The sequence below is a fragment of the Ambystoma mexicanum genome, chromosome 2p, assembly GCF_040938575.1.
Source record: "Ambystoma mexicanum isolate Mex_15411 chromosome 2p, UKY_AmexF1_1, whole genome shotgun sequence".
Classification (NCBI taxonomy): domain Eukaryota; kingdom Metazoa; phylum Chordata; class Amphibia; order Caudata; family Ambystomatidae; genus Ambystoma; species Ambystoma mexicanum.
This window is the reverse complement of record NC_090923.1, coordinates 1,453,497,117-1,453,509,223: the sequence shown is the minus strand read 5'-3', so window position 1 is coordinate 1,453,509,223 and position 12,107 is coordinate 1,453,497,117. Positions and strand designations below refer to the sequence as shown.

The window sequence follows — 12,107 nt, the reverse complement described above, 5'->3', positions numbered from 1 at the left end:
AGAAGAGTGTGAGGATGATCCAGTAGGAGCCCACACAACACAGTTATACAGTCCTAAATAAAGGGATTGTCCAATGAAGGTTCTATAAAAATATATATAGTATAATTAAAAAAGAACATCCACAGTAGAACTATCTAGAAAACACGGTCCAAAACCTGCCCCTGTGAAAAGAACAGAAAAGATTCAACGGATAGAAGAATGTCGCACTCTGAGTATGAATGCAGGGATGATAGGCATATTATTAACCACAAAAGGATATGTCTTTGGATGACGAAAAGGTGCAAAAGGGACGTAACCATTCTTTAGGGCCCAAATGGACCAATGGTGCAGTACCTTGTTTTGGTTCTTAAGCGGTTCAACGGCATCAAACCTTGGCTCTGAGCAATGGTGCAAGTGGATCAAGCTCAGTTCGGGTACAGTGAATTGTGGGTGCCCAAGCACCAAGCAGGCATCAAGCGGGTTCAAACGCAGTTACTCCTACGTCCCATCCCATTTCCTCCATACTTATGGGACATTCCTCCGTCTTGAGGGACGGGACCGGAGCGCTTTGTAAAAGCATCCAAACATTTTTCAAAGTTTTTTAGTCCTTCCTCCCTTTCTACGCGGGTGTAACTCCGCCCATCTCGGCTCCGCCCCGCGCATCGCCCATCAGTCCTTTTCTCCGCTCGTTCGGGTCTGGACGCGCTTGCATCCGTGGAAGAATTTCTTCCTTTTTTCCGCCTCTCTGGCTCTCACTTGCGATCGTGTACTAGTCTGTCTACTCGCTACCGATCGTGTACTAGTCTGTCTATGTCATTCAAACTAGATTTTCCTGATTGTTCATCGTGTCACCGACGCTTCGCGAGGGCGGATCCCCATCCTCTTTGTCTAGAGTGTTTGGGTCTGGACCACCATTGGGACTCCTGTTTTTATTGCGATTCCCTTTCGGTCCGGGCACTTCAACGTCTGTTGGAGCAGTGGGAGGACGTGTTTCGACGTACTCCTCCTTTGCATTTTCAGGCATTTATCGACAAAAAGAAGAAACGCCTGGTAAGTTCTTTACTTTTCAGAGCACCCCGGCCGGGAGATACCTTTCTGGGTTCTTCCTGAGCCGGGAGGAGCGTTGACCGCTCTGTCACCGGGGATTGTCCTGAGGTGCCTTCTGGGCCTAATAAATGTACCAGAGTTTTCTCAGAGAGTCTCTTGTGGGGGCTGCTTGTAGACCCAGTTCTACTGAGTCGTGGGGTACCGGAGCTTGCTTTGAGGCCTCATTATCGGCTTCCCTCAAAAGTACCGGGGTGCGCCCCGAGGCCTCGGCTGGGCTTGATGTTACCAAATGGATGTTCAAGGCCTGCGCTAGTAAGGCTGTTACCAGACCTGGGCCGGAGGTCCTTCGTACAGAAGCTAAAGTGACCAACCTTTCTGAGAGTCCTGGCAAGGCCTTATCAGTGAAAGTTGTTTCTCACCATTCCCTCTCTTGTGGTGATGCCAGAACTGTTGAGGGGGCAAGGAGTGAAAGTTCTTCCTTTATCGGCAGTGCCGAGGTCCTTCCTGTGGAGGCTAGTTTGGCTATTGGTATGTCGCAAAAACATTCTAGGCCTCATAATACCGACTCAGCCGAGGTTCCTTATGTAAAGTCGAAAATTAAGACCCCTGATCCATCGACGGGGACCCCTGCCTCACTTCCTCACGTGCCGCAATTCCCCTCAGGTGATGGCAAAATGGCAGCCGTTCCCGCCACGACCACGGCAGCCATTTTGGGTGCTTCTCCTGCAACTACGCCATCGGCCGCAGGTGCAGGAGTTGGTTCTGTGGGTGAACATAAAATTCCTTGTGCGCATCCGTTTCGCCCGGTTTACGACTGGAACGCTCGGATGCCCCTTGTGCACAATGTCTCGTTGCCTGTGGGTTCGGCACCCTTGATTTTTGTGGATACATCAGGGGATGGGCCTGTGTGGCAACCCTCCCCTTTGCATCCCTGGAATTATCCTCCTCATGAGAGGCCTCCTCCGGTAGCTCCAAAACCGTCTCCGGATGATGCCTTTTTCAGCAAATTTCAGACGCTCATGCGTACCGACCCCATGAGAGAGTATTTCAAGGGTCTTTTTAGGGAGATATGCCCGCCTGCACCTCTGGTTCCACCCGTTCCTCCGGTGGTTCCGCCGGCGCCGCCCTTGCCTGCGGTGCCTCCACCGACCATTCCGCCCTTGCCTCCATTGTCTCCTGTGGACAAGGCAGTGCCTGATACAGTTCAGCAGGATCCTGACCTGTCGGATGATGCGCAGGGCGATCAGGACAGCGAAGACCAGCCCCACTCAATTAGAGCTTTTGATGACCGGGTACTGGACATGATGTGCCTATTGGATGTTCCGGTGCCCGAGGCACCCGCTCCACAGGAGGGTATGCTTTCGGGGGCGTTATATCCTGTCTCCTTTGGAGCGTACCGGCCTGTTCTTGCAGAAGGACATTTTGGCCGAGGTCTGTAGGGTCTGGGAAAAACCACACTGTGGACTTTTTGTCAATAAGAAAATTAACGCACAATACAGCCTGCATTCTTCGGAAGAGGTGGCCCTGTCATTTTGCCCACCCCCCTGCTCCACAGTGGTGGCTGCGGCCACTTTACCGTCCAGGCCTGGAGCATCCTCTTCTACGATGGCTACTCAGGTTCTGGGGAAGGAGGAAAAGCTCCTCGACTCTCTTGGGAGGAAGATTTTCGCTAACTCGGCCTTGCAGCTCCGGCAGACTAATGCGGAACTGGTGTTAGTGGGGGCGAATATGAAGATGTGGAAAGGTCTGTCAGAGTTCGAGGAGTTCATTCCGGTAGAGAAGCTGGAAGATTTTAAGGCGGGTTTATCCGATGCCAGAGTCTTGGCCCAGGATCTGCTTGAGGCCGCGGCCCATCACGTCGACACGTCGGCTCGGGGCCTTATGCTGGGAGTTGACACCTCTCGACAGGCGTGGTTGCATGCCACCAAGTTCTCAAAGGAGGTGCAGGACAAGGTGTTGGACCTGCCGTTTGACGGTAAGGAGATTTTCCATTCCACAACGGATGTGGAGCTCACCAAAACGAAGGACAGCACCCAGACAGCTAAGTCCTTGTCTGTCCTGGTTAAAACCCCTTTTAGGACCCAGAGACCGCTGTCGCAAAGCCGGCTGTCCTCTGGTTTCAGGGGGTTTCTAGACCGGAAATCCCGCAGAGTGGTTACTCCTTCAGGTAATAATCGCCGGAGGCAGCAATGGACTTGGTTTTCCGCTCCTCAGCCTCCTCCTCAGGTTCAGGTGGTAACACCACTGAAAAGCCTACCAAATGAGGGTTCTCCGCGCTCGCACGAGACCACGGTGGGAGGACGCATTGCGTCTCATTGGGAGGCATGGCAGACCATCACCGAGGACAGGTGGGTCTTGTCAGTCGCTCGGGCGGGCTTCCGCTTACCCTTACCCCCAACCCCACCCTTCAACCCTCCTTTCCAACAGTCGGGATCGCCCTCCCTAAAAGCTGAGGTGCAGAAACTGCTGGACCTCAGAGCTGTGGAACCCGTTCCCATTGGAGAGCGAGGGGAGGGCTTCTACTCCTAGCTGTTTACGGTGCCCAAACCCAACCAGGCTGGCCTGCGCACCATCCTAGACCTTTCCCAGTTTAATCTTTTCCTACCCCAAGAGAAATTCAAGATGATCATGCCCGGCCAGATACGGTCCTCCTTGCAGATGGGCGACTGGCTCAGCGTGGTGGACCTCCAGGATGCGTACATGCATATTCTGATCTGGAGTCCACACAGGAGATATCTCTGTTTCTCTGTGGGAGAGGAGCACTTTGAGTTTCGAGTGCTTCCTTCTGGACTCAGCTCGGCACAGCGTGTCTTTACGAAGATGATGTCGGTGATCTCGGCCTTTCTTCGTCTGCAGGGTATCCATGTGCATGTGTATCCGTATTTGGACAACTGGCTCTTACGTAGCCCTTGCCCGTTGAAAGCCGTCTGCAATCTTCAGTCTCTCCTCCAGCTCCTGTGCCACCTCGGGCTGTCGGTGAACTGGGAGAAATCTTCCATGAGGGTCTCTCAGGACTTGCTTTTCCTGGGTTTTCGCTGGAACACGAACTACTGCTGAGTGTACCTGACCGGGGACAGAATGGTGGATCTGTTAGCCACGTGTCAGATGTTTGTGCAGTCAGAGAGCATGTCGGCCTGGTGGTTCCAGAGGCTTCTGGGACTCATGGCCTCGTGCGTGTTGGCTCTTCCTCTTGCTCGTCTCAAGATGAGACAGACCCAGATGGCTCTTTGGAGTTCTTGGCTTCAGGCTGTGGATCCAGAATCCAAGTTGATAACGATTCCGGCTTTCATGAGAGCGGACCTGGACTGGTCGTCGTCTCTCAGCAACCTGTCGGTGGTAGCAGGTTTTTAGGACACCCGACAGTCACGACGGACTCCTCCCTTCTGGGATGGGGTGCGACGTTGGATCTTCTTCAGGTCTCGGATTTTTGGTCGCCTCAGGACAAGCTCCTCCACATAAAGCATCTGGAGCTTCTGACGATCTTTCTAGCGCTCAAGGCGTTCAGACCGATCATTGCCAACAAGGTGGTCCGTATTCGCACGGACAATGTGGTGTCGATGTATTACATCAACAAGAAAGGGGGCACCAAGTCTCCCCCTCTCGTGAACCTGTCCATCCAGAGTTGGGAATGGGTGATTCGTCATGGTGTCTGGCTACTTGCAGTACGCATCCCGGGCCAGCTGAATGTCACGGCAGATGCCCTCAGTCGGCGGACGATGGTCAGCTACGAGTGCGAGCTGAAGGCGAGGTCCTCTCATGGATTTTCCTGCACTGGGGCACTCCAGAAGTGGACCTCTTCTCTATGACGGCAAACAAGAAGCTTCCTCTGTATGCCTCCAGAAACGGGCTGGGAGCCTCCTCTCTGGGGGATGTTCTCGAGATTCCATGGCACAACATGAGGGCTTATGCCTTCCCGCCTCTGCCTCTAGTTCGTCGGACGATTTGCAAATTGAAGAACTCGGTGAACTGTTCTCTTCTACTCATAGCCCCGTGGTGGCCGGCCAGGTTTTGGTTCTCAGAACTTCAACACCTGTCAGTGTATACACCGATCAGCTTACCGGTGACCCCCAATCTTCTTCACCAGGGGGAACAACAACTGTGGCACCCCTCCCCACAATCACTCAGCTTGGCGGCATGGTGCCTGAGTTCAGGTCTTTAGAACATCTTAGCCTGTCTGCGGATAACATACGCATTATTCAGGCAGCCAGAAAACCCTCGACTAGGTCCCAGTACAGAAGCAATGGCTCAGGTTCTATCATTGGTGTTTAAACAAGCAGCTGGACCCAAGGGGGGCTACAATTGACACAGTACTGTCCTTTGTATCCCACTTAGCAGAGTTGGGTGTTCATGTTCTGTCATGTTAATGTTAATTTTAAAGGATATTTGTACCGCGCACTATCACCACCGGAGTGGTCCCCTGGCGCTCTGGCAGCTCTGAAAGAGGGAGGGAGGGTGAGTTAGTGGGAATAAGCTGGAAAAGTGCAAGAGAGCAGTGATGTGCTGATGGCAGCCTCAGCCCGGTGGGTCTGTCGGCTGGGCTTGGGGTGTTTTGCGGTCGGTAGTCGTCGTGTGCTGTTGTGCAAGTCTATGTGGGGTTTGTTTTGTTGTTGCAGTGTAGTGAAGTTAGTGCAGATTGCTGCGTTTTAGGCTTGTGGTTGTGTTTGGTTAGAGTTTGAGAATGTATGCAGACTGATGAAATTGTTAGTGGATTGGTTAGTTGGCATTGCTGTCCTTGCAGTTATGTCTTTGTCTGATGTTTGCTATCATTCACTATTCCATCGTTGCTAATTTTCAATATTCTGTTTAGATGTGAAGCAGGCTAGTGATCACGATTCCAGTCAAGTGTTGCACTTACCATCATTCACAGTTTCATCCAAATTTGGCACATGCTAACATTCACATTTCTATCTAGATGCGACACAAGCTAAAGTTAAGAATTCCATCTAAGTGTGGCGCATGCTAACATTCACATTTCTATCTAGATGCGACGCAGGCTAAAGTTAAGAATTCCATCTAAGTGTGGTACATGCTAATATTCATAATCCCATCTAGATGTGGCGCAAGCTAAAGTTAAGAATTCCATCTAAGTGTGGTACATGCTAATATTCATAATCCCGTCTAGGTGTGATGCAAGCTAACGTTAAGAATTCCATCTAAGTGTGGCACATGCCAATATTCATAAGCCCGTCTAGATGTGACGCAAGCTAACGTTAAGAATTCCATCTAAGTGTGGCGCATGCTAACATTCACATTTCTATCTAGATGTGACACAAGCTAGCGTTAAGAATTCCATTTAAGTGTGGTACATGCTAATATTCATAATCCTGTCTAGATGTGACGCAAGCTAATGTTAAGAATTCCATCTAAGTGTGGTACATGCTAATATTCATAATCCCGTCTAGATGTAGAACTTATCTTTCGGCGGTTTCCGCCTACCTATCTACGGACCAATGCTCTTACTCTCTGTCTAATCCAGTTAAGAGACATTTTGCAGGCTTGACATGCCTTTATTCTCTGATTCGTAGTCCGCACCCGGCGTGGGATCTAAATGTGGTCCTGACGGTGTTGTGCCATAAACCTTTCGAACCAATGGCCACGGTAGACCTCAAACACCTGTCATGGAAGGTGTCCTTTTTGGTGGCCATCACTTCAGCAAGGCACGTGAGTGAGCTCCAGGCTTTGTCGGTGGAGCATCCCTTCTTGGTTTTTCACAAGGATAAGGGGGTCCTACGGACAAATCCTGCTTTCCTGCCGAAGGTGGTCTCTGATTTCCATCTGACCCAGTCGATCTCCCTGCCAGTCTTTTTTCCGAACCCTGCTTCAGAGGCGGAAAGGGTTCTGCATTGCCTGGATGTTAGAAGAGCTCTTCAGTTCTATCTGGACAGAATATCCAAATTTAGGAGCTCTTCTCAACTGTTGGTGACCTTTGGTAATCCTCAAGGTAAGCAGGCCTCTAAGGCGACTATCTCCCGATGGATCGCTGCCTGCATTACGGAGTCTTACACCGTCCAAGGGCTGAAGCCTCCGAAAGGTATTCATGCACACCTGGTGCGGGGCAAGGCAGCCGCAGTTGCCTTTCAAAAATATGTCCCATGGGAGACTATCGCAAAGGTGGCTACTTGGGCTTCCCCATCGACGTTTTGTAAACATTATTGTCTAGACCTGAGCTCAAGATCTGATGCTCAGTTTGGTCAGGCTGTGCTGAAGAACCTGTTTCAGTAAGGGTTTTTTTCCATCCACCCATAGTTCCTGTAAGGAGTGCTTGGGAATCTCCCATAAGTATGTAGGAAAGGGGACGGGACGTAGGAGTATAACCAGGTTACTCACCGTAGTGACCACCTTACTCCTAGTCCATAGTCCCCTTTCCTCCATACGCCCGCCCTCCGTCCCCTCTAATAAGGTTCCTCTGTTATTGCTAAAAGGTCTCTGACCTGGCGATACAAAAGGACTGATGGGCGATGCGTGGGGCGGAGCTGAGATGGGCGGGGTTACGGCCGCTTGCCGAGCCCCGCGTAGAAAGAGAGGAATGACTAAAAAAAATTGAAAATGTTTTGGATGCTTTTACAAAGCGCTCCGATCCCATCCCATAGAACGGAGGAATGTCCCATAATTATGGAGGAAAGGGGACTGTGGACTAGGAGTAAGGTGGTCACTATGGTGAGTAACCTGGTTAAACTCTCCCCTGTCTCTATGTCCGTGTGTCGCTTTGTTCCCTGCCATCCTGTTCACATGCCTGATCTCAGGCACTTTAAAGATAACCATCATATCACATCACTATGCTTACTCTCTACTATACATCCTCCTTCAAAAAGAACACAGCTATACTCCCTGATTAATTCGGCCTAGCTGTTAACATACGAATACGACCCCATGAACACCTCATCACCCTAATAGAACGCAGCTAGCTAAGCACATTCCGGCCTAGTTGCTCACATATGCGTCCTTTCAAGCCTAACGCAGCCAGAGCCCAGCCTGGGTGTCCACCCACCAGACTGCACACATCCAACTGATATCTTCAGCACCACACCTAACGCTAGGATGTAGCTACCATCCGGTAATTACATCAGTTGAACACATATCTGGGGCACCCATGCACCCTATGACGTTATCTCTCTCTACTGACCAGAACTACGGTTCCCGAGGGCGTTCAACCTACCAGCGCTTTGAGGTCATACCATTGATATATAGAGTGCTATATAAATTCTAGTGGCTTTCTGCAGTGCCGGTCGGGGGCTTGCCAGGATCTTTTTGAGGCCAGGCTGTGTTGTAATCGCCAGATAGGGAAGATGAGTGATGCTCCAGCAGTGGGAGTCGGCAGTTGTATAAATGGTGATCCTATTGCGCTTATCTGTGGTTCGACGAAGAGCAGTTTGAGGTTGGGTCGAGTTCTGGTGTAGCCCCTGGTTAGAGTCGGCAAGTGACACTCCAGAAGTTCAAGTCGGTCTCAGCGTTAAGCAGCTGATCTGAGTCTAGCAGGTAATGGGCTCAGCGAGGGCACTATGCAGTGTCGAGCGGCTCAATGTGCAAGCAATTGTTTGAAGGTTCGGAGGGCTGCCAGAAGTTAGCACCAGCGGGATCCCTCAGCGTTGATGACATCAAGCTTGGCATCAAAGCTCCACTTAGACAGCATTCTGACAGGTTTCAAGGAGGCGGGACAGGGAGCCTTATTAGATTTGGTCCTCTAGATGCTGTGAGACGCTTTTCAGGGGCTCGAGGACAGGGTGAGTCTTTTCAGGGTCTGCTCTCCCAACCCTGGGAGATCCTGGTGCAGAATGGCAGGGCCTAGGCCACAGCAAGTGTCACCCCCAATATGCGCTGGGAGTGGGCAGCTGGTGGAGCTCTCCTCTGCCTTGGACTGCTCCTTTTTCACCTCAGTGCTTGAGTGCTTTGGATGAAGTGAAACTCTCTCAATAGAGGTCCAATTAATCCTTCTGAGGTGTTGTTCCCAAGTGAATTAAAGAAGTGGTCGGAGACCCTTTCTTTTAAAGGTAAAAGTCCACACGTGATTGGACTAAAGCTAGCCTGCCTCATTGGTCCAATTCCTGTTCTTGAAAGAAGTGGACTTTGCCTTTCTGACATCACCCCCAAAGTGCTTTGCTTTAGAGGAAGTGGATGGGACAGGAAGGAAGGAGAGGGGCAGAGAGAAACAAGATGGTGGAAGTCTTCCTCCACTGTACAGATCATTCCTGGCTATTCTTACCATGCCTCTTCCTTAATTACAATAATCAGAGGCCTTTGGAAATGCAGCACTCTGGTGTGAAATTACCCCCTTCGAATGGGTGTGCTCCTTTGAATCCTGGGACCAGGTCTGCTGCCTGGTGGGTGGCGTTCTCTGGCAGAAGTGTGGCAGGGGTTACCTACCCTCGCAAAGGGATCAAAGAAGAGGCATGGCCATTCAGGTTCCTGTCCTGTCATTTGGCAGGCTCAGCCTGTCTTGTCCGAATATACATCACCTTCCATAGCTTGAGCTGACTCACAGAAGCTGGCACATGCGTGATATCAAATTGCATGTGGCTGCAATGATTATAAGTAGTGCCATGCACCATGCCTTAATCCAGGCATAGCTTTATTTTAGAGTTTACCCGGCCACCATCATGGGTTACTTATGCACCCCTTTACGAAAACTATGATGATCATATTTTAAATGCAGCCCCTGCGCTGCAGAGACTTGGATGTCACTGCCGCTGTCAAGTGGATATCTGTGACCTCTGAACCTGCTCTGTGCCACTTTTAGAGTAGGCGCTGCAAATCCAGATACTGATGCAACAGGACACAGATACACACAAGCCTCATTACAAATCCGGCGGTAACCCGCTGGAACTACCGGCGGGTTGCTGCCAGACTGAAACACTGTTTCTGCCGCCTGATATCCCAGTGCCACCACAACATTACAAGTCCCGGCGGTGGAAAATGTTAGTCCCCATTACCATGGAGCCCCATAGGACTCCATGGGAGTGGGGATACATAAGCACTGCTGCTTCCGTGACAACTCTGCTTTCCGGGGGCCGTTGCGCCCAGCAGGTCAGACCTACCGGGCACACAGGCCCAGGAAAGCAGCATTGTAGTCTGCCGGTCCGGAAAGGGTGCCGGTATGTTGCTACCAGCATCCTTAATTCCATACCGGCAGACTCGTTATGAGGCCTTTTGGCATGGATATTATGCAAGGGGAATCTGATCAGCAGATTACCCTATCAGAAATGCAGTTATCTGCATCATTTCATTATTTAATAAAAATCAAAAAAGCCATGGCTTTCACATTCTTGTCAGATGGCAATTCATCACATAGAGTATAGCAGGATAGAGGAGGAGTGGGATTGGGCGCTTAAAGAAAAAAGGGTCGTAGTGGAAAAGGTTTATGCAAGAAAACAGGAGTTAGGAAGATTCCCTTTTTTTTAAAAAGAATACCTTTTTGTACATTTATGGGTTTACGGTTTTTCTTTTATCAAGTAAAGTTTGCATTTTATCAGGATATTTATATGATTAGCGATGGTTGGAATTTGATCCTTTCCATACAATTTAGCAATATGCTCCTCTGCCCCACACACCTCACCAATATTCTTCTACACTACACACTCCTCACACTCTTCACTTATCTTCTTCACTAATCCCTTTCTATAGCCCAAGATGGTCACTGAGCTGCTCTTCCCTCGTGTCCATGTGATTGTTCCAGGTATACCTCAAGGACCTCTTCACCCTCATGACACACATCACTAATCCCAGACACACATCACTAATCCCATTTTCATATCCCAGTGCCCTTCTCCCCACACAAAATAGTGGTGACGGCATAAATAACAATATGATGCGTGATAATCAGGTATCCGACCTGGTCAAAGAGGGGCAATTTCAGGTTTATAGCTTTAAGAGGATAAATCTTCTGTTCACCCCTGAGAAAACGGGCTGGTATAGGACCAGTGGTCAACAGTTCCATGTAATTATAACGAAGGCAATAATAATGAAAACTTTTAAAAATAATTTTAAATAAGTGAACAATTTTGAATTTCTTTCCGTTTTTTTTTTTATTTGGGGGTGCCCACCCCTCAAATCTCCCGTTTCCCTAGCTTTATTACCCCCACCCCAATACCACCCTTTGTTATCCTTTACCCCACCCCCATATATACTTTAAACCAAAAATTCAACATTTTTAAATTATTTATTATCTATTATCAAAGTTATTCGTTATTTGCATTTCGTTATAATCACTGTATGTGGTCAACTCTTGCCTAGGCAACTGCAATGATCTGTGTGCACATACCGTTCTCACCCATCTCCAAGTAGCACACAATGTGCACTGAGAAAAATCTGTGCACAGAGAAAGGAAGGCCATGTAGCAACATTAAACAAAGTGCTATTCATGAAGAATGTTATGCTACATTCTATTTCTGTGCTATGTTGTTTCGAATGGTGCTAATTTTCATAGGGCAATAAGCGTATGTGAAAAATGACACTGGATGACGTTCCAATTTTTCAAGTGTGTTTTTACCCATCTCTTATCTTTCCCTTTCTCCGCCCTTCATTGTTTGACATTTTCTTAACTTATCTCACCCTCCTTTATTGCTACTTTATTCTTTCTCTTCAGACCACCTCTCCTTTTCGCACATTCACATGTGTGCTCTTATTATTTTCTCCCCACCCCTGCTACTTTTCCATTGATCCTTCTTGGCATTTCCACACATTTTCTTTTTTCTTATTTCCCATCTTCACACTCCATTTCCCTCCCTATTTTTCTTTGTTTCTTTTCTCTGGCTATTCTTTCCCTAAAGCTTCTTGGTCTATTTCTTCCCTGTGCTTCTATTTCTCAATCTCTTTCATGTCCCGCATTTCCTTCTCATCGTCTTCCTGATGCATTTTCAACTTTCTCTTAGCTGGGAGCCCATCATGAACTACATCCAAGAGCAATATGAAAAATACCTGCGCGAAGAAATAGTCATCAATCGTAAACGACGAATTCCGGATTCTCGGATCCACTGCTGCATCTACTTTGTGCCACCTACAGGACATTGGTAAGAGAAGATGCCAGATGAAGCATGCGACAAAGAGGGATATTATGTAGGTACTTGGAGGCACTGTGATTGAGATCC

The 12,107-nt window shown here is 49.1% G+C and overlaps 1 protein-coding gene across 2 annotated transcripts in view; it reads left to right on the top strand.

Annotated features, from left to right (window-relative positions):
- The window catches only part of SEPTIN12 (septin 12), a 552,608-nt gene that overhangs the window by 406,540 nt on the left and 133,961 nt on the right, over positions 1-12,107 (top strand). For both annotated transcript variants that reach the window (XM_069646026.1, XM_069646027.1), the window contains one exon: positions 11,892-12,029. In XM_069646026.1, the coding sequence (XP_069502127.1) occupies positions 11,892-12,029 (138 nt within the window). The remainder of the gene's footprint in view (positions 1-11,891; positions 12,030-12,107) is intronic.